At 39.9% G+C, this 22,183-nt stretch overlaps 1 protein-coding gene across 1 annotated transcript in view; it reads left to right on the plus strand.

The window, feature by feature from the left end:
• LOC132401348 (dynein axonemal heavy chain 8-like) overlaps positions 1-22,183 on the plus strand; it is an 895,336-nt gene that overhangs the window by 641,869 nt on the left and 231,284 nt on the right. Inside the window, exon 58 of the mRNA XM_059983478.1 lies at positions 14,861-15,074. Within this exon, the coding sequence (XP_059839461.1) occupies positions 14,861-15,074 (214 nt within the window). The remainder of the gene's footprint in view (positions 1-14,860; positions 15,075-22,183) is intronic.

Here is a 22,183-nt window from a genome sequence, read left to right on the forward strand (position 1 = left end):
CTTGAGGAAGTTGTTCTGACTATGGCCTATTTTATCATGTGCTTCCAGGTACTCTGAGACCTCATCCTTAATAATCAACTTCCCAACCACTGAGGTCAGACTAACTGGCCTATAGTTTCCTTTCTTCAGCCTCTCTCCCTTCTTGAAGAGTGAAGTGACATTTGCAATTTTCCAGTCTTCTGGAACCATTCCAGAATCTAGTTATTTTTGAAAGATCATTACTATTGCCTCCACAATCTCTTCACCCACCTCTTTTAGAACCCTGTGGTGTACGTCATCTGGTCTAGGTGACTTAGCTACCTTCAAACCTTTCAGTTTCCCAAAAACCTTCTCCCTAGTAATGATGACATAACACTTCATGACCCCTGGCACCTGGAAGTTCCACCATACTGTTGGTGTCTTCCACAGTGAAGACTGATGCAAAATGCCAAATCATTCTACTCTTACCCTCATTGGCATGTGGCACAGGCAGCAATCCATAGATTACTATGCTGGAGGTCCTGTTTCTCAACTTTCTGCCTAGCTCCCTATAATCTCTCTTCAGGGCCTCCTCACCTTGCCAATATGCACCAATGCTCACCCTCAACCTTGATATTGCCATGGATGCGATCTGAGACATCCCTGATCCTGGCACCAGGGAGACAGCATACCATGTGGATATCTCAATCACTCCCACAGAACCTCATCTCTCATCCTCTGACAAAGGAATCTCCTATCAACACTGCAGTCCTCTTCACCTCTGTGCTCTTCTGAGCCACAGTACCACACCCAGTGTCAGAGACCCAGTCACTGTGGCTCCCCTTTCCCCCACCCCACCCCCAGCAGATTGTTTCCCTCAATAGTATCTAAAGTTATATACTTATTGAAGGGAACGGCCACAGGTGTACTCTGCATTGGCTGTGCATTTCCCCTCCTTCTCCTGTGTCCTGCATCCTAGGGGTGATTACTTCCCTGTGTAGCTTCTGTCTATCACCTCCTTATTCTTCTGTGTGAGTCGAAGGTCATCGTGCTGCATTTCGGTCCACCTGGTGCAGATGTGTTTATCTAAGAGCCTAGATGTTTCCCAGACTTCCCACATCCCACACAGAGTATAAAACACTGCCCCTGGAGCCATTCTCACTAATCTACTACTGTATTCCCTAACAAATAAGGACAGAGGGGGAGAGAGAGATAGAGATACACCAAGAGAGATACTTACAAGAAAATGTACCTCACCCAAACCTGATTTCACCTAAGCCTGATGAGCCAAAGCCACTCTAAAGACTGGAACACTCCAAAAGAATGGCCGCTCCATTTGCACTTGAATTATTCTTGTTCGACCTTTCTAATGAATCCCTCTTACTGATTTGTCACTCCTCAAATCAGGAAATCTCCCGCAAAAACCTGCCTTCAAAATCTCAATCACCACCCTGATTTTTTTTAAAGTAACTCTTTTCACGCACCCCTGGTGTGGATTGTCCATCTCAGAGAAAACTGGCTCAAAGCTCTGCTTTTTCAACCTTGTACGCAGACCTAACTGAAAGATAGCTCTTTTTTTGTGCACTATGGCTTGCTGATTGGTTTCTTCAAAATCTCAATCACCACCCTGATTAGAAAGTAGCTCTTTTCACGCACCCCTGGTGTGGATTGTCCTATTCAACGCTGTATCTCTAAATAAATGAATAGTTCTTCCTGCGGCACAATCAGTGGCAGGAGCAGCACACAGTGACAAGATTTCTCGCAGGTCAGTGATGCTCGTCAAAAGGAGAGCTTCACGGGGGTTCAGGCTCATTCCAACAGCCTAGTCAATGGTGGGAGCAGTACACAGTGATGAGGTTTCGGGCAGATCGACGCTTGTTTAAAAGTACGAAAGGGACAAGTGAGGTGGCCGTTGTTGGGAGTAGGCCAGTGGTGAGAATAGGAGTGTCAGGCATTGGCTCTGGGTGAGTTTCCATTAAGGTTCGTTTGTTGAGGTTATGATACCTAGTGTAATAAATGGCCATTGTGTCTTCTTCGTGCCGGATATTGTGAGTCCTGGGAGACCCAGAATCTCCCCAAGGAACTACAACTATGTGAAGTGCATTCAGCTGCAGCTCCTGGAAGATTGTGTTAGGAATCTGGGATAGCAGCTGGATAACATTCGGCTTATACAGTCGAGTGAGGAGATAATCAGAGTTACAGTGAACTAGTCACCCCTAAGCTGCAGGAGATGAGTAGCTGGGTGACTGTCAAAAGTAATGGGCAGTTAGTGCAGAAAACCCCTGTGGCCATTCCCCTCAATAATAAGTATACCACTTTGGATTCTGTCATGGAGGATGACCTCCTTAGGGAATGCCATGGATTCCAGGTTACTGGCACTGAGCGTGGCTCCATGGTGCAGAAGGGAAAGGAGGAGAAGAGGGGAGCAGTAGTGATAGGGGACTCAATAGTCAGGGAAATGGACAAGAGATTTTGTGGACATGAACAGAACACCTGAATGGTACAGTACGTTGCCTCCCAGGTGCCAGGGTCAGGGACATCTTGGATCACATCCACAGCATTTTGGAGAGGGAGAGAGAGAAGCCAGATGTCTTGGTACATATTGGTACCAATGACATAGGAAGGAAAAGCAGAGGGGTCCTGAAAAGAGAATTTAGAGAGCTAGGCAGAAAGCTGAGAAGCAGGACCTCCAGGTAGTAATTTTTGGATTGCTGCCTGTGTCCAGCAAGTCTCTTCCCCCCCCCCCCCCCACCTTTTAAATCTATCCTCAGCTTTTTTTCTCCAATCCTGTCGAAGGGTCTCGGTCTGAAACATCAACTGTATTTTTTTGCATAGCTGCTGCCTGGCCTGCTGAGTTCCTCCAAAATTTTGTGTGTGTTGGTTTGGCAGCTTAATGCGTGGCTGAGAAGCTGATGCAGTGAGCAGGGCTTCAGGTTCTTAGATCATTGAGATCTCTTCCAGGGGAGGTATGACCTGTACAAAAGTGATGGAATGCACTTTAACCCAAGGGTTCAAGACCAGTATTCTCACAGGCAGTTTTGTTAGAGCTGGTGGGATGGTTTAAGCTAATTTTGCAGGGGGTTGGGAACCAGAGTGAAGGATAGGACAGATGTTAAAAAAGCAGTCAGACTGTCAAGAAGGGCAGGCAACTGATAGGACAAAATTATAGCCAGTGCATTAGGGATGCAGAATTGAAAAGGGTAGCAAATACAGTACTCAGTGTTATATCTCAATGCATGGAGCATAAGAAATAAGGTGAATGATCTTGTTGCACTCCTTCATATTGTCTGGTATGATGTTGTGGCCATCACTAAATCATGGCTAAATCATGGAATTTGTTACCATGGGCAGCAGTGGGGGCCAAATCATTGGGTGAAGCTGAGGAGGGGATAAAAAGGATCTGCCATGATTGAATAATGGAGCAAACTCTGTGGGCCAAACTGTTTATTTCTGCTCCTATGTCTTGTGGTCTAAACATTACCAAAGCATCCTTTGCCACCCTTTCCCAATTCACAACAAGTCCTCTTGTCAACAAAGACCAGTGGCTAGTATCAGGAGCATGGACTGTTTTCCACATTTGGGATCCAATTCTCATTAAAGGCAGTATTGACCATGAAATTCATTATTGCCTCCAGTACAGCAACACAGCTTTTGGCCAACCGACGAATAGTATTTGGATACAAAGACTGCAAACTTGACAAAAACAATAGGCTTTTCAGGCAGCAGTGATACCCTCACTCCTGCTTAAGAGGTACTTATTCTCAGGGCTTTGGGAAGGTACCTCTTAACACTATCTTCCTGTAGCCATCTGAATTCAATGGCAGGACCAGCAAAGCTACTTCAAGTTCCTCTTTTTTTTAAAAAAAAAGCTCTTCACATTCTGCAAGACAAATTTGTTCTCTTTCCATTCAGATCTCTTTCCATTCTTACCTTAAACCTTTGTTCTCTAATTTTTTTAATTTAATTTTTGATTTACCTCAGCTATGCCCCTCTTGGTATTATATACCTTTGTACCTCTATAAAATCACCCTCCATCTCCTACACTCCAATGTACAAAGGCCTTACCTGTCCAGCCTCTCCCTATAACTGAGGCCCTCGTCAATAGATCATCATTCACTGTTTTCATTTTCAAATGTTTTTATTAATTATTATTGAAGATTGACAAAAAAAGATACATTAAGTCAATGTCATTATGTGCAATAAGGAATTAAATTAGCAAATAACAATTTAACAAAGCTAAGCAATATATCAATAATAATAAAAAAGTAAAGTGTTAATATTTTTTGAAAGAAAAAGAAGGGGGGAGAAAAGAACCCCTACTAACTAAAAGAAAGCGAAAAAAAAAACCCCATTGGGAGCTCAACCCCAGAGCTATACATCACACAAGCTTCCATTAAAAAAAATCAATCCGCCAACTCAAATCCACTTAAAGAAAAATCGGAGGGAAACTATATTAATTAACTCAAATCAGATGATAGTAGCAGGTGAATGAACCTTTTCTCAAAATCGAATCGAGGACCAAAAGTTTGACTTCTGATTTTCTCCAAACTAAGACATAACATCACCTGAGAAAATCATTGTATCAAAGTAGAAGCAGAAGTATCTTTCCATTTCAACAAAATAGCCCTTCTGGCCAATAATGTAACAAATGCAATTACATGTTGGTCTGATGAAGAAATACCATGAATATATTGAGGGATTATACCAAATAAAACTGACAATTTATTAGGTTGTAAATTAATTTTAAAGCTTTAGAAATTGTAGAGAAAATAGACTTCCAAAAATGTTTCAATACAGAACACGACCAAAACACATGTGTCAATGTGGCTGTCTCGGTTTTACATCTGTCACAGTGACTATCAACATTAGGAAACATTTTAGACAGTCTCTCCTTTGTCAAATAGTAACAATGTACAATTTTAAATTCAATTAAAGAGTGATTGGCACAAATCGAAGAAGAATTGAACAACTTCAAAATCCGCAACCAATCTTCTGTTATCAAAGTCATGTTAAGCTCTCTCTCCCAATCTTGCTTAATCTTAAATGAAGGATAATTGTGCTGCTATAACAATAAATTATAAATTTTCCCAATAAAACATTTCACTAAAGGATTTGTTTTTAAAATAATATCTAACAGGTCAGAATCTTGTATCTATGGAAAATTACTTAAGTATTGTTGTAAGGATTGTCTGACTTCTTAGTTAAGGGATATTTTGAAATACATACAAAAATTTTGGTAAAATCCTCATTTTAACTGCATGAATTCGACCGACTAACGAAAATGTAAGTGGATTCCATCTACAAAATAATTGCTTCATAAAATCCACTAAAGGAACCAAATTAGCTTTATAAAGATCTTTATGATTTTTAGTGATAATAATACCTAAATATTTAAATAACTCTAAAAGGAATGTCATCATATATAGAAACAGAATCAATTAGGGGAAATAACTCACTTTTATGAAGCCTTAGTTTATATCCCGAAGACTTTCCAAAATCATTTAATAGTTTCAATAAACTAGGAATAGATTCTTCAGGATTCAAAATATAAACTAAAAGATCATCAGCATAAAGAGAGATCTTATGAACAGTCCCATTTATAAAAAAATCCATGAATATTTTTAGCTTCATGAAGTGTAATAGCCAAGGGTTCCAGCACAAAGTTAAATAACAAAGGACTTAACAGAATCCTTGTCTCGCACTCCGTGAAAGCCAAAAAAAAGGAGATCTGCGATTGTTGGTAACGACAGTAGCAATAGGGCTTTTATATATCATTATAATCCACTTATTAAAGTTAATACCAAAGCTGAATTTCTCTAAAACATTAAGTAAGTATTTCCATTCAACTCTGTCAAATGCCTTTTCAGCATCAAGAGAGACAACACATTGGGGAGCCTTAGAAAAGGATGAATATATAACATTTAACCATCGCCAAACATTAGAAAAGGAATAATGGCCCTTTGCAAAACCTGATTGATCTTGAGAAATAATTTTAGCAAAAATTCTCCAGCCGATTAGCCATTATTCTTAAAGAACTTTAGCATCCACATTTAATAATGAAATAGTTCTACATGAAGCACAGTTGGTAGAATCTTTATCTTTCTTAAGAACTAAAGAAATAGAAGCTTCATAAAATGTGGGAGGTAACTCTCCTATCAAAAAAGAAGCTTTAAGCGTTTCCAACATATATGAAGAGTGCAATTTTTCAAATTTTTTTATAAAACCCTACAGAATAACCATCCAGTCCAGGAACTTTACCAGACTGCGTTGGAAAAAATAGCTTTCTGAATTTCGCTTTCAGTAATATGAGCACCAAGAGTTTGTTGATCTTCAGCAGAAATTTGAGGAAAATCAATCTTTTGTAAAAAGGCATCCAATTTAGAAGAATCAACTGGAAACTGAGATTTATAAAGTTCAATATAAAAGTATTGAAAAATTTTATTAGTATCTTCATAATTGTATGCTAAACTACCATCTCCCTTATGAATTTTTAAAATTTGTCTTTTAGCTCTTGCTGCTTTTAATTGAGATGCTAATAGCTTATTATTTTTATCTCCAAACACATAAAATTGACTTTTCAATTTAAGCAAATTTCTTTCAATAGGATAAGTTAATAATAAATTATATTGTGATTGGAGTTCAACTCTTTGTTTAAATAAATCTCTGTTAGGAGAGACTGCATAAGTATTATCCAAGTCTTTAATTTGTTTGGAAATTTTATCTAACTCTGTTTCTGTCTATTTCATAAGCTTAGCTGAATAGGAAATTATCTGACCATACAAATATGCTTTAAATGAATCCCATATAATCAATTTCGATACATCTCCCATATTGTTAAAAAGAAAAAAAATCTTTTATCTGAGTTTCAATAAATTTGACAAAGTCCAGACTTTGTAATAATTTTTCTGGAAAACGCCAAGGCAAATTTGCAATAGCAACATCATTCAATTCAAAAGCTAAACTTAAAGGTGCATGATCTGAAAGAACTATAGCATCATATTCACATTTCTGGACTTTGGACAAAATCAAGGATCAACTATAAAGTAATCGATTCTCGAATATTTTTTGTGAACATGTGAAAAAAAGAATAATCTCTATCATTAGGATGTAAATGTCTCCAAATTTCAACCTGGCCAAAATCAATTAGAAGAGAGTTAATAAGTGATGCAGAATAACTCAGAAGCCATTGATTAGTTGAACTCTTGTCAATCAAAGGGCTTAAACAACAGTTAAAATCACTACCCATTAACAACATACAGTGCCATTTCCTGGCACATCCGAACCGGCTCACAATTAGATAGCCTACAGGGGTTTGCGAGCACAGAGCTTTGGAGCCTCTGCGCCATGGGGGGCAGGTTGAGGGAGGCTTAAAAGTGAGGCTGAGGATTTCGAATAAAGTTTTTTTCCTGCGACTGCAGTTACCGACTCCGTGTCGTAATTTTAGCGCTGCGTGTAGCACACCGCTACAATACACTCATTTAAGTCCAGCAATAAAGCAAATACATTTTTTAAAAAAGGATCATCTACATTAGGTCCATATAGGTCCAATTTTTCCATTACAAATTGTTCCTTTAACAATTAAAAATCTACCATTAATATCTGACAGAATGTCTTCTTGGATAAATAAAATATTAGATTTAATAAAAATAGATACTCCCTTTGTTTTATTTTGACAAGTAGCGTGAAATTGAAAGCCCTTCCACATTTAAAAAAATTATTTTGATTGCCCATTTTAGAACATAGAACATAGAATAGTACAGCACATTACAGGCCCTTCGGCTCACAATGTTGTGCTGACCCTCAAACCCTGCCTCACATATAACCCCCCCCCACCTTAAATTCCTCCATATACCTGTCTAGTAGTCTCTTAAACTTCACTAGTGTGTCTGCCTCCACCACTGACTCAGGAAGTGCATTCCACGCACCAACCACTCTCTGAGTGAAAAACCTTCCTCTAATATCCCCCTTGAACTTCCCTCCCCTTAACTTAAAGCCATGTCCTCTTGTACTGAGCAGTGGTACCCTGGAGAAGAGGCACTGGCTGTCCACTCTGTCTATTCCTCTTAACATCTTGTACACCACTATCCTGTCTTCTCTCATTCTCCTTCTCTCCAAAGAGTAAAGCCCTAGCTCCCTTAATCTCTGATCATAATCCATACTCTCTAAACCAGGCAGCATCTTGGTAAATCTCCTCTGTACCCTTTACAATGCTTCCACATCCTTCCTATACTGAGGCAACCAGAACTGGACACAGTCCTCCAAGTGTGGCCTAACTAGAGTTTAATAGAGCTGCATTATTACATCATGTCTCTTAAACTCTATCCCTCGACTTATGAATGCTAACACCCCATAAGCTTACTTAATTACCCTATCTACCTGTGAGGCAACTTTCAGGGATCTGTGGACATCTACCCCCAGATCCCTCTGCTCCTCCACACTACCAAGTATCCTGCCATTTACTTTGTACTCTGCCTTGGAGTTTGTCCTTCCAAAGTGTACCACCTCACACTTCTCCAGGTTGAACTCCATCTGCCACTGCTCAGTCCACTTTTGCATCCTATCAATGTCTCTCTGCAATCTTTGACAATCCTCTACACTATCTACAACACCACCAACCTTTGTGTCATCTGCAAACTTGCCAACCCACCCTTCTACCCCCACATCCAGGTCATTAATAAAAATCACGAAAAGTAGAGGTCCCAGAACAGATCTTTGTGGGACACCACTAGTCACAACCCTCCAATGTACTCCCTCCACCACAACCCTCTGCCTTCTGCAGGCAAGCCAATTCTGAATCCACCTGGCCAAACTTCCCTGGATCCCATGCCTTCTGACTTTCTGAATAAGCCTACCATGTGGAACCTTATCAAATGCCTTACTAAAATCCATGTAGATCACATCCACTGCACTACCCTCATCTATATGCCCGGTCACCTCCTCAAAGAACTCTATCAGGCTTGTTAGGCACGATCTGCCCTTCACAAAGCCATGCTGACTGTCCCTGATCAGACCATGATTCTCTAAATGCCCATAGATCCTATCTCTAAGAATCTTTTCCAACAGCTTTCCCACCACAGACGTAAGGCTCACTGGTCTATAATTACCTGGACTATCCCTACTACCTTTTTTGAACTAGGGGACAACGTTCGCCTCCCTCCAATCCTCCGGTACCATTCCCGTGGTCAATGAGAACATAAAGATCCTAGCCAGAGGCTCAGCAATCTCTTCCCTTGCCTCATGGAGCAACCTTGGGAATATTGTGTCAGGCCCCGGGGACTTATCCGTCCTAATGTATTTTAACAACTCCAACACCTCCTCTTCCTTAATATCAACATGCTTCAGAACATTAACCTCACTCATATTGTCCTCACCATCATCAAGTTCCCTCTCATTGGTGAATACCAAAGAGAAGTATTCATTGAGGACCTCACTCACTTCCTCAGCCTCCAGGCACATCTTCCCATTTTTATCTCTAATTGGTCCTACCTTTACTCCTGTCATCCTTTTGTTCTTCACATAATTGTAGAATGCCATGGGGTTTTCCTTTACCCTACTCACCAAGGCCTTCTCATGCCCCCTTCTTGCTCTTCTCAGCCCCTTCTTAAGCTCCTTTCTTGCTACCTTATATTCCTCAATAGACCCATCTGATCCTTGCTTCCTAAACCTCATGTATGCTGCCTTCTTCCACCTGACTAGATTTTCCACTTCACTTGTCACCCATGGTTCCTTCACCCTACCATTTTTTATCTTCCTCACGGGGACAAATTTATCCCTAACATCCTGCAAAAGATCCTTAAACATCGACCGACCGCATGTACATTTCCCTGCAAAAACATCATCCCAATTCACACACATCAAGTTCCAGCTTTATAGCCTCATAATTTGCCCTTCCCCAATTAAAATTTTTCCTGTCCTCTCTGATTCTATCCTTTTCCATGATAATGCTAAAGGCCAGGGAGCGGTGACCACTGTCCCCCAGATGCTCACCCACTGACAGATCTGTGACCTGACACGGTTTGTTACCTAATACTAGATCTAGTATGGCATTTCTCCTAGTCGGCCTGTCAACATACTGTGACAGGAATCCATCCTGGACACACTTAACAAACTCTGCCCCATCTAAACCCTTGCAACTAAACAAGTGCCAATCAATATTAGGGAAGTTAAAGTCACCCATGATAACAACCCTATTATTTTTGCGCCTTTCCAATATCTGCCTCCCAATCTGTTCCTCAGTATCTCTGCTGCTATCAGGGGGCCTATAGAATACCCCCAGTAGAGTACCTGCTCCCTTCCTGTTCCTGACTTCTACCCATACTGACTCAAAAGAGGATCCTGCTACATTATCCACCCTTTCTGCAGCTGTAATAGTATCCCTGACCAGTAATGCCACCCCTCCTCCCATTTTCCCCACTCTCTATCCCTTTTGAAGCACTGAAATCCAGGAATATTGAGAATCCATTCCTGCCCTGGTACCAGCCAAGTCTCCATAATGGCCACTACATCATAATTCCATGTATGTATCCAAGCTCTCAGTTCATCACCTTTGTTCCTGATGCTTCTTGCATTGAAGTACACACACTCTAGCCCTTCTACCTTACTACCTTTACACTCTTTTATTCTGCTTCTTTTTCATCAAAGCCTCTCTATATGTTACATCTGGCTTTACTCCATGCACTTCTTTCACTACTCTATTGCTTTGGGTCCCATCCCCCTTGCAAATTAGTTTAAACCCTCCTGAACCATGCTAGCAAACCTACCTGCAAGGATATTGCTCCCCCTCGAGTTCAGGTGCAACACATCCAATCTGTACAGGTCCCACCTTCCCCAGAAGAGATCCCAATAATCCAAAAATCTAAGACCCTGTGCCCTGCACCAACTCCTCAGCCACACATTCAACTGCCATCTCCTCCAATTCTTACCATCACTATCACGTAGCACTGGCAGCAATCCTGAGAACACCACCCTTGAGGTCCTGTTCTTCAGCCTTCTGCCTAGTTCCCGAAACTCACACTTCAGGACTTCATCCCTCTTCCTGCCTAAGTCGTTGGTACCAACATGTATCACGACTTCTGGTTGCTTTCCTTCTCATAACAGTATGTCATGCACCCAGTCAGAGACATCCTGGATCCTGGCACCCGGAAGGCAATACCCCATGCATTTTGTTATGCGTTTCTTGAACAAAAATTATATTGGGTTGGAATCAATTAATGATTTTTAAAGTCTTCTTTCGCTTAATAGCGTGATTCCAACCACATACATTCCAACTTACAACATTTATCTGTTTAATTGCCATAAAAAAAATATTTAACACATAAATGCGCATAAATTTAACACATAAACACATACCAGCGCAGGCTAATCAAAACTGGTGGTGATAAGTACAACCATACACAAAATATGCATGCTTTGGTACTCCGTAATGGGAAAAAAATACCAAAAAGAAAACTAAAATTAATCTTACAATTGATCCTGTAAATCAAAATTAACCCCAATCCTCCCACCACCCCAAAAAGCCTGAAATTCAGCAAAAAAAAGCCAAAATGTATCCCCATAGAGTAAAAAAAGAGAGAGACTCCACAAGCTGCCCATTTTATAATAGTGGTTTTAAAAAGCTTTCCTTAATTCCTTCCCCCAGTTACAAAAAAAGACAAGATATGGCCCTAAAATAGAAAAGCCCTGTAAAGGGAAAAAATATTTTGCCAAATATAAAAAGCCTAACGCTACAAAACAACACAACACCATATCAAGTCATGTTAACTGGTTCTTCTGCCCACTTACAGACCTTATTTCTATGCGATATATATGCAATTTAAATATCAATTTACTTCCATTACTTTACAGAGTATTATTGTACTGAAACAATGGACACTGGTAAGGCTAGGTAATCATTAAAACGTGAAACAGATTCCCAGTTGAAATGGTTAACACAATAGGACACAATTTTATGGTGATCAGAAGAAAGTATAGGGATCTCAGAAATGTATTTGTCCTAGACCAGTGGGTACGTAGAAAGATCTACCATGGATAGTCATAGAGGTAGACACAACAAGGATATTCAAAAAACTCCTAAATAGGCTCATAGTGAAAGACGAATAGAATTCTCTGGAGGACAGAAGCATTAAATTAATCGTGAAGTAAATTGAAAGGTAAGCAGAACAACATGGGCCAAAAGATCAGCACTATTCCATTTTTCTCTACAACATCTAGCTCCCCATATCCAGCATAAAAGTTCAGAGAAAAAATAGTTTATATTTAATCCTTAAAAACATGCTGGGGAATGCAAAACTGTCTCCAAGGATGCCAAAACTATAAAATTAAATAAAGATAGAAATACCTATGTAATCTCTAGTGAAGAAAAATCAGCACCATTTTCCATTTAACTGACACACCCAATGAAAAATTTATATATAAGAAAAAAGCCTTATGAACTATGGAAACTATCACTTAATTAATGAAAAAAGGAGAATAAAACAAATAATAAAACAGATAATTAAACAGTCTATCCATTGTCTTAATTCACCCAGTAGACCAAACAGATTTTGAAAAGTCATTCATCATTGACATCGAAAGGTTCATATCTTCTTTAAATGGTCGATCAATCAAAGGACATCTTAAGCAAATCAAAAATATTCAAAGCTTATCTTCTTTCCGAAAGAATGATTATTCAGCAGACCTAAAATCATTTAAATCTCAGCTAGAACCGGAATAGAGTTAACATAGTCCAGCGCCTCTTTGGGGTCCAGAAAAACACGTAGAGTCAAATCTTTGGGAAATAATTTTAATCGGGCTGGATATTGAAGTGAAGGGAATAATCCCTTATCATAGGCTATCTTCATGGTTGGAACGAATTTAGACCACAGAGCCATAACCTCCCATGGATAATTTCATAAAAACGAAGCTCGGAACCTTTAAATTCAAAAACTTTTTGGTTCCTTGCATATTTTGTGATTCGGTCTTTAACTTTAAAATGAAGAAAGGAGACCGAAACTGACCTTGGTCTATCTTGGCAAGATGTCGCAGTAAAAATTCTATGTGCTCTTTCGATGTCAGGAGGTTGAGATAAAATATCCGGAAACAGAGATTGAAACAGGTTAGCAAAATAGTCTAATAAATCTCCAGTCTCTGATCCTTCCTTCAATCCAACAATTCGAATATTATTCCGACGAGATCTTGATTCGAAATCGATAATCTTCTGTTGTGACTTCTCCAGATGCGCTGATATTTCTGCAATTTGCTGCTTCGCCTCTTTAAGTTCAGAATTCAGAGAAATAACGTTTTCCTGCACAAATTGAAAACTCTGTCATAACAACTTCATCTCAGAAGAGGTAGCATCAAGTTTTACCATGTTGTTGTCTATCTTCTTATCAAGACCCATCAACGAATTCTCTAAACGTTCGACCCAGGCTGGTGTTTCCTCAGACTTTTTCCCTTTTCCATTGCTGGATTCAGGAAGCTGCTTTCCACTTCTGAAAGATTGTGACATAGTAACAACTGTTCTCCTCTAAGATCCGACAAATAAAAGTTAAAAATTCAAAGTTTAAACTGGGGAAAAGGAAGAATTAATTGCAGCCACACAGATCTTGTGTCACTCCATTAGACAGTAGGCGGAGTCTCTCACTATTTTCATTCACTTCAACAAGATTCCATCACCAGTTTTACTTCCAGCCCCCTCCCCTTTCAGCATTTTGAACAGACCATTTTTTTCATTGCTCCTTACAGCCTTTCTATCCCCACCAACTACTTCCTTTAATGCAATAAGTTCCCCTGAGACTGCAGGAGATGCAATGTCTGCCTTTTCACCTCTGCCCTTCCCACTACCCAGGGAATCAATACACAGAACACTGGAGGAACTCACCAGGTCCAGCAGCATATATGGAAGAGAATAAACAGTTGACATTTTGGGCCAAGACCCTTTATCAAGTCCCGGCCTATCTGCAGAATCTCTTGAGTACATCCAGAGAATCAAACAGTCCTTTGAAGTGAAACAATGATTCAGTTGCACTTCAAATCAAGAGAGCTATATTCAGTGTTCACAATAATGATCTCTACATTGATGAATCCAGTTATTAAAAAAGGATCTTTGACTTGAAACAAAAGCTGCTTCTCTTTCTGGACATGCTACCTGACATGTTTGAGTGATTACTATGTTTTTGTTCTCTAATCAGAAGCTACCATGTGAACATTTTGACATAATATTATGAGCCTTTTGTCATGTGACAACCATGTGGCACCTTGTAAATTTGTCTTTTGAGCAAACAATTATAAAATTGCATTTGATTTATCATAGAGTTCTTCAAAATTGTTTTAGATTTAAAAATCATCATTTTCTTTTCATAAATCCAGACTTCCTTTGCATAATTCTATCTCAAAAGTGTAGTGCCCTATTAGCTTAATAATAGATTCTCAAAATTGAATTGTCCTCTCCCAAAATGTTTTCAGCAACAACTATTTACTGACAAAGAACCCCAGAAAGAAAAAAACAATTAGAAAGTGTCAGACAACAAACCTTAAATTATCAAAATTAAACATTGACAGAAGTCTATGACATATTGGAAGTGAATGTGATTATTCATCAGTTATTTGCCTTAGCTAAGATATCAATCTTAGCAAATTTGCAAAGCCACCATTACTCTGGTCTACTTTCTTTTCCATAATGTGTTATCTTGCCATGCAGGAAAAGAAAGTGAGAATGTTTGAGTTGCTTTTAAACAGGGAAATGAGAAGGGCACGTACATCCAGACATAAAACCCAAGAAACAAAGAAAGAAATAGTATGAGGAGGTGTGTAGTGTACATCTAAATATAATGTGTAGTAAAGTAGGAGTCATTGTGCAATCGCTAGAATGAGAAGGAAAATATGTCATGTCTTTAAATGTTAATGAGTAATATTTGTCTTTCAGATTACAAATGAAATAGTACGTCAAATGGTTGAATCGCAAGGAATGTATAACTTAGACAAACCAGGAGACTTTACTAAAATCGTTGACGTGCAATTAATGGCTGCAATGATCCATCCAGGAGGCGGACGCAATGACATTCCTCAGCGGCTAAAGCGACAGTTCACTATCTTTAACTGTACACTCCCATCCAATGCTTCAATTGACAAAATCTTTGGTAAGTTCTGGTTTGTTTTTGTTCATTATAACAGCTTTGCAACAAATGTTGCCATTATGTTGTTCATTCTACTTAGAAATTCACATGCCACAATTTGCATATATGAATTGTCATTAGGCAAGATGATGACTTGAAAATCAACTGTCAAGTCTTTCCATATGCAGTCATCAACAGGGCTTTTCTGCTGTTCTGCAGTAGCATCTGGAAACCCAGTTGTAAAGTTATAAAAAGCTGATTGTCATGTAATTCATTCCAGGAGATCTACTAACACAGTGTACTCAGCCACATTGCAGAAATCTCTTCAATGCATTTCATAATACCAAGATAAAACTGAACAGAGTAACATTTGACAATATAACTTAGTCATAATTTACTTGAATCCATCCACTTAATGTAGGATTATTGGAGAAAATTTGGAACAGATTAATTCAAGTTCATTTACAATGGGTCAAGTTATAGACATAGAACATTACAGTGCAAAAAAAGACCATTTGCTGCATGATGTCTGTCCTAACCATGAGGCCAATTCCATCTGCCTGCCTGTGGTTCGTAGCTCTCCATTCTCTGTACATGTGCCTACCTAAATGTTTCTTAAATATTGCTATTTTATATGCTTCCACCACCTTTCCCTGGCAGCATGTTATAGGCACCCACCAGTTTCTGTTCATTTTTTTAAAAAAACAACAAATGCCCCTCAAATTTCTTTCAACTTTTTGTCCACTCACTTTAAACCTATGCCTTCCAGTATTTGACATTTCCTTTCTAGGAGAAGGACTCTATCCTACAAAAAAAATGGATAGGTGTATGGACAGGAAAGGAATGGAGGGTTATGGGCTGAGTGCAGGTAGGTGGGACTAGGTGAGAGTAAGTGTTCAGCACGGACTAGAAGGGCCAAAATGTCCTGTTTCCATGCTGTAATTGTTATATGGTTATACATGTGCCTCTCATATTTTATACACTTCTAGCGGGCCTCCTCTCGGCCACCAGTACTGGAAAAAAAACTATGTCTGGACACCCTCCCTATATTTTTCTCCAAACTCTTTAAAATTATGCCCCTTCATATTAGCCATTTCCATCCTGGGTAAAAGTCTCAGGCTATCCACTCAATTTATGCCTCTTATCATCTTCTAGCAGGTCATATTTCATCTTCCTTTACTTCAAAGAGAAAAGCTCTAGCTCGCTGAAACTATCCTCAAACAACATGCTCTCTAATCCAAGCAGCACTCTGCACACTCTTTCAAGATTCCACATTTTCCCTACAAGGAGGTGACCAGAAATGAACATAGATAGATAGATAGATACTTTATTCATCCGCAAGGGGAAATTCAACATTTTTCCAGTGTCCCATACACTTATTGTAGCAAAACTAATTACATACAGTATTTAACTCAGTATAAATATGATATGCATCTAAAATCACCCTCCCAAAAAGCATTAATAGATAGCTTTTAAAAAGTTCTTAAATAGTTTACTAAAATGCATTGAGTGGTAACTTAAGCTCAGTCCTAACCCCGGCACTTAACATGTCTTGCCCCTGGTGGTTGAATTGTAGAGCTGAATGGCGTCGGGGAGTAATGATCTCTTCATCCTGTCTGAGGAGCATTGCATTGACAGCAACCTGCCGCTGAAGCTGCTTCTCTGTCTCTGGATGGTGCTGAGCAGAGCATGTTCAGGGTTTTCCATGATTGACCGTAGCCTACTCAGCGCCCTCCACTCTGCCACCGATGTCATACTCCCCAGTTCTGTGCCCACAACAGAGCCCACCTTCCTTACCAGCTTATTAAGACGTGAGGCATCCCTCTTCTTAATGCTGCCTCCCCAGCACGCCACCACAAAGAAGAGGGCGCTCTCCACAACTGACCGATAGAACATCTTCAGCATCTCACTACAAACATTGAATGACGCCAGCCTTCTGAGGAAGTACAGTCGACTCTGTGCTTTCCTGCACAGGGCATCTGTGTTGGCAGTCCAGTCTAGCTTCTCGTCTAACTGCACTCCCAGATACTTGTAGGTCTTAACCTGCTCCACACATTCTCCATTAATGATCACTGGCTCCATATGAGGCCTAGGTCTCCTAAAGTCCACCACCATCTCCTTGGTCTTGGTGATATTGAGACACAGGTAGTTTGAGTTGCACCATATCACAAAGTCCTGTATCAGTTTCCTATACTCTTCCTCCTGACCATTCCTGACACACCCCACTATGGCCGTGTCATCAGCGAACTTCTGCACATGGCAGGACTCCGAGTTATATTGGAAATCTGATAAAATTCCAATATTATCATAATATTATAATGTGTAATATTATTACACCATATAATATTATATTGTGTAATATTAACATAATATTACAAGTGTGGTCTAACCAGGATTTTATAAAAGCTGCAGCATTACCTCATGGCTCTTGAATTCAAAATTCAAAGCTCAAAGTAAATTTATTATCAAAGTACATCCTGTATATGTTGCCATATACAACCCTGAGATTCATTTTCTATGGGCATACTTAGTAAGTCCATAATAGAATAATAGCCATAATTAAATCATTGAAAGACCACACCAACTTGGGTGTTCAACCAGTGTGCAAAAGATGACAAACTGTGCAAATACAAAAAGAAAGATAAAATAATAATAAATAAGCAATAAATGTCAAGAACATGAGATGAAGAGTCCTTGAAAGTTTTTTAATAACTTAAGGGAGGTTTTAAACTACATGTAATATGGCAGGGGGATGGGAGTCCACACAGGAAAAAGGAAGGAAGTGATGCAGAGACCAAAGCTCGAGTTAGTGAAGAAAAAGGTAAGAGTAGAGTGCAGAAAAGTAAAAAGCAAAAATTGCTTAGGTCACGATGAGTATAAGGGCACTTTATCTAAATGCCCATAGTATTAGAAACAATGTTAGTGAACTTGTGGCACAGTAGATATGTAGAGCTACTAGGACTTGATGTTTCAATCCCAATGATAAAGTCGGCACTCTCGATGTTGGCAGTAAGCTTGGAGTGGTGACGAGGAGGGTAGCTATGTCATCGGGGTCATCAGGTGGGCACCCTCCTTTGATGTTTTGTTGATAAGCCCACGACATCTCCAAAGGGCTCAATGGTGCTACCTGGCATCCCAGATACACCCCCCTCAGTTCCAAACCCTCCTGTCTTCATCTTGCAGCCCAGTTGTTGTCTTTCCTTTTAATCCAAATCCAATTGTTGCTTTCTTCTGCTGCATTTGACAAGGACTTGATTGCTTGTTGGATCAATACCAAGGCATATGATTTAGTGGCCATTACAGAAACCTGGTTGCAAGGTGGAGATGACTGGGAATTAAATATCCAAGGGTATCAGGTAATACAGAAAGATAAGCAGGAAGGCAGAGTGGGTGGGGTGGCGCTCTTGATTAGGGATGAGATCAGGGCGATTGTGAGAAACAATGTAAGATCTATGGAGCAGAATGTTGAGTCCATCTGAGTGGAGATTAAGAATAGTAAAGGGAAATAATTCACTGATGGGTGTTGTCTATAGGCTACCTAATAAAAATATTGCAGTGGCAGAGGCGTTTAACCAAGAAACAACTGAAGTTTATAAGAACAGAATGGCAGTTGTCATGGGGGATTTTAACTTCCATATAGATTGGGTGAATCAGGTTGGTCAAGGAAGTCTTGAGAACTTTATGGAATGCATCCGTGATGGCTTTCTTGAGCAGCATGTTAGTGAACCTACAAGGGAAAATACTATCTTAGATCTTGTCCTGTGCAATGAGGCAGGTAAGATTAATGATCTTGTAGTCAGGGATCCTCTTGGAAAGAGTGATCATAGTATATTTGAATTTTGCATTCAGGTGGAGGATGAAATAGTTAGATCTAAAACTAATGTATTATGCTTGAACAAGAGAGACTACAACAGGATGAGGGAGGAGTTGGCTAATGTGGATTGGGAGCACAGGCTATTTGGTAGGACAGTTGAGGTACAGTGGAATACTTCCAAAGAGATTTTTCACAGTGCTCAACAAAAGTATATTCCAGTCAAAAGCAAGGACAGTATGTGTGGAGAGAGCCAGCCTTGGATAGCTAAGGAAATAAAAGATAGTATCAAATTAAAAACTCATGTGTACAAAGTCGCAAAGAGTAGTAGGAGACTGGGGGATTGGGAAAACGTTAAAAAGCACCAAAGAACGACTAAACAAAAAATAAGGAAAGGGAAGATAGAGCATGAAAGTAAATTAGCACTAAATATAAAAACAGATAGCAGAAGTTTTTCTAAATATATAAAGCAGAAGAGGATGGCTAAAGTCAACATAGGTCCCTTGCAAGAAGGGAAGGGGAAATTGATATTGGGTGATAAGGAAATGGCTGTGGCATTGAACGACTATTTTGTGTTGGTCTTCACAGCAGAAGACACATCTAATATGCCAAAGAAGGATGTTATGGATGAAATGGGAGATGAGGACCTCGATAAAATCACTGCCACTAAAGAGCTAGTGATGAGCAAACTAGAGGACCTGAAGGTAGATAAGTCCCCTGGTCCTGATGGGATGCTTCCCAGGGTGCTGAGGGAATTGGTGGAGGTAGTAGTAGACTTGTTGGTAATCATTTATCAGAACTCTGTAAACTCTGGGCAGGTACAGGTGGATTGGAGGACAGCAAATGTCATGCCACTTTTTTTAAAAGGATGTAGACAAAAAACAGACAACAATAGGCCAGTTGGCTTAACATCTGTTGTTGGAAAAATGCTTGAAGCTGTCATTAAGGAAGAAATAGCGACACATTTAGAAAGGAGTGGTTCCATTAGACAGATGCAGCATGGATTCAGAAAGGGCAGGTCCTGTTTGACAAACTTACTGGAGTTCTTTGAGGACATAATGAGTGCAGTGGATAGAGGAGAACAGATGGATGTTGTATACTTGGATTTCCAGAAAAAGTCTGATAAGGTCCTGCACAAGGGTCTTTTAAATAAGGTACGAATGCATGGAGTCAGTGGAAGTGTAATGGCATGGATAGTGGATTGGTTAACTAATAGAAGACAGAGACTTGGTATAAATGAGTGTTTCTCAATTGGTGGTGAGTGGGGTGCTGCAGGGGTCAGTGTGAGCCCGCAGCTGTTTACCATTTACATTGATGATTTGGAAGAGGGGACTGAGTGTAGCACAGCAAAATTTGCTGATGACAGTAAACTGAGTGGAAAAGCAAATTGTACAGAGGATGTGAGAGTTTGCAGAGGGATATAGATAGGTAAGTGAGTGGGCCAAGGTCTGGCAGATGGAATGCAATGTTGATAAATGCAAGATCATCCACTTTGGAAGGAATAATAAAAGAGCAGATTATTATTTAAATGGTGAAAGATTGCAGCATGCTGTTGTACGGAGGGACTTGGGAGTGCTTGTTCATGACTCACAGAAAGTTATTACAAAGGCAAATGGAATGTTGGCCTTCATTGCTAGAGGGATTGAAATCAAGAGCAGGGAGATCATGCTGCAGCTATACAGGGTACTGGTGAGGACGCACCTGGAGTACTGTGTGCAGTTCTGGTCCCCATAATTGAGGAAGGATATACTGACTTTGGAGGCACTTTGGAGGTTCACCAGGTTGATTCCAGGGATGAAAAGGTTAACCTATGAGGAAAGATTGAATTGCCTGGGGCTATGCTCTCTGGAATTCAGAAAAATGAAAGGGGATCTTAAAGAAGCATACAAAATTTTGAAAGGGATAGATAAGATAGAAATAGGAAAGTTGTTTCCATTGGTAGGTGAAACTGGAACTAGGGAACATTGCCTCAAGATTCAGGGGAAAAGATTTAGGACTGAGATGAGAGTGGTGAATCTGTGGAATTCTCTGCCCAGGGAAGTAGTTGAGGCTTCTTCACTAAATATATTTAAGATACAGTTAGATGAATTTTTACATAGTAGGAGAATTAAGGGTTATGGGGGAAAGACAGGTAGATGGTGCTGAATTTACAGACAGATCAGCCATGATCTTATTGAGTGGCAGGGCAGGCTTGATGTGCCAGATGGCCTACTCCTACTCTTGTTTCTTATGTTCTTATGAAAGTGAGTCTGTAGGTTGTAGGAACAATTCAATAATGGAGCAAGTGAAGTTATCCCCTTGGGTTCAAGAGTCTGATGGTTGAGGTGTAATAGCTGTTCCTAAACCTGATGGAGTGAGTTCTGAGGCTCCTGTACCACCTTCTGATGGGAGTAGTGAAAAGAGAGCATGTCCTGGGGGGTGGGGGTCCCTGATGATAGATGCTGCTTTCCTGCAACAGCATTTCATGTAGATATGCTCAATAGTAGGGAGGGCTTTACTTGTGATAGACAGGGCCATATCCTCTACTTTATTTCCTCTATTTTCTCTTTAAGGGCTATACCAGCCTGTGATGCAGTCAGTCAGTACACACTCTACCACACATCTATAGAAGTTTGTCAAGCCCTACTAAACAAGGCCAAAACACCATTCACCTTCTTAACAACCCTACCTACTTGCGCGGCAACTTTGAGGCATCTATGAACATGGACCTCAAGGTCCCTCAGATCCTCCTTACTGCTAAGAAACTTGACATTAATCCTGTATACTGCCTTCAAATTTGACCTTACAATGTAAATTACTTCACACTTTTCTGTATTGAACTCTGCCTGCCACTTCTCAGTCCAGCTTCGCATCCTGTCAATGTCCCTACGACAACCTTCTACAGATCCACAATACCACCAACCTTCATATCATTTGCAAATTTACTAATCCATCCTTCCACTTCCTCATCCAAGTCATTTATAAAATTCACAAAGGGCAAGGGTCCTGGAACATATCCTTGCAGAACATCACTGGTCACCAACCTCCAGGCAAAATGCTCTCCCTCTACAAACACTCTCTACCTTCTATGGGCAAGCCAACTTTACTGGATCCCATGACTTCTGACTTTCTGAAATCCTTATCAAACGCCTTACAGAAGTCCATATACATGACAGCCACAGCTCTAACTTCATCAACATGCTTTGTCACATCATCAAATAATTAAATCAGGCTCATGAGGCATGATCTACTCCATACAAAGCCATGCTGACTATCTCTAGACTATGCTTCTCCAAATGTTTGTAAATCCTGTCTCTAAAAATCTTCTCCATTCATTTGCCCA

This window comes from Hypanus sabinus, chromosome 10, assembly GCF_030144855.1.
Source record: "Hypanus sabinus isolate sHypSab1 chromosome 10, sHypSab1.hap1, whole genome shotgun sequence".
Classification (NCBI taxonomy): domain Eukaryota; kingdom Metazoa; phylum Chordata; class Chondrichthyes; order Myliobatiformes; family Dasyatidae; genus Hypanus; species Hypanus sabinus.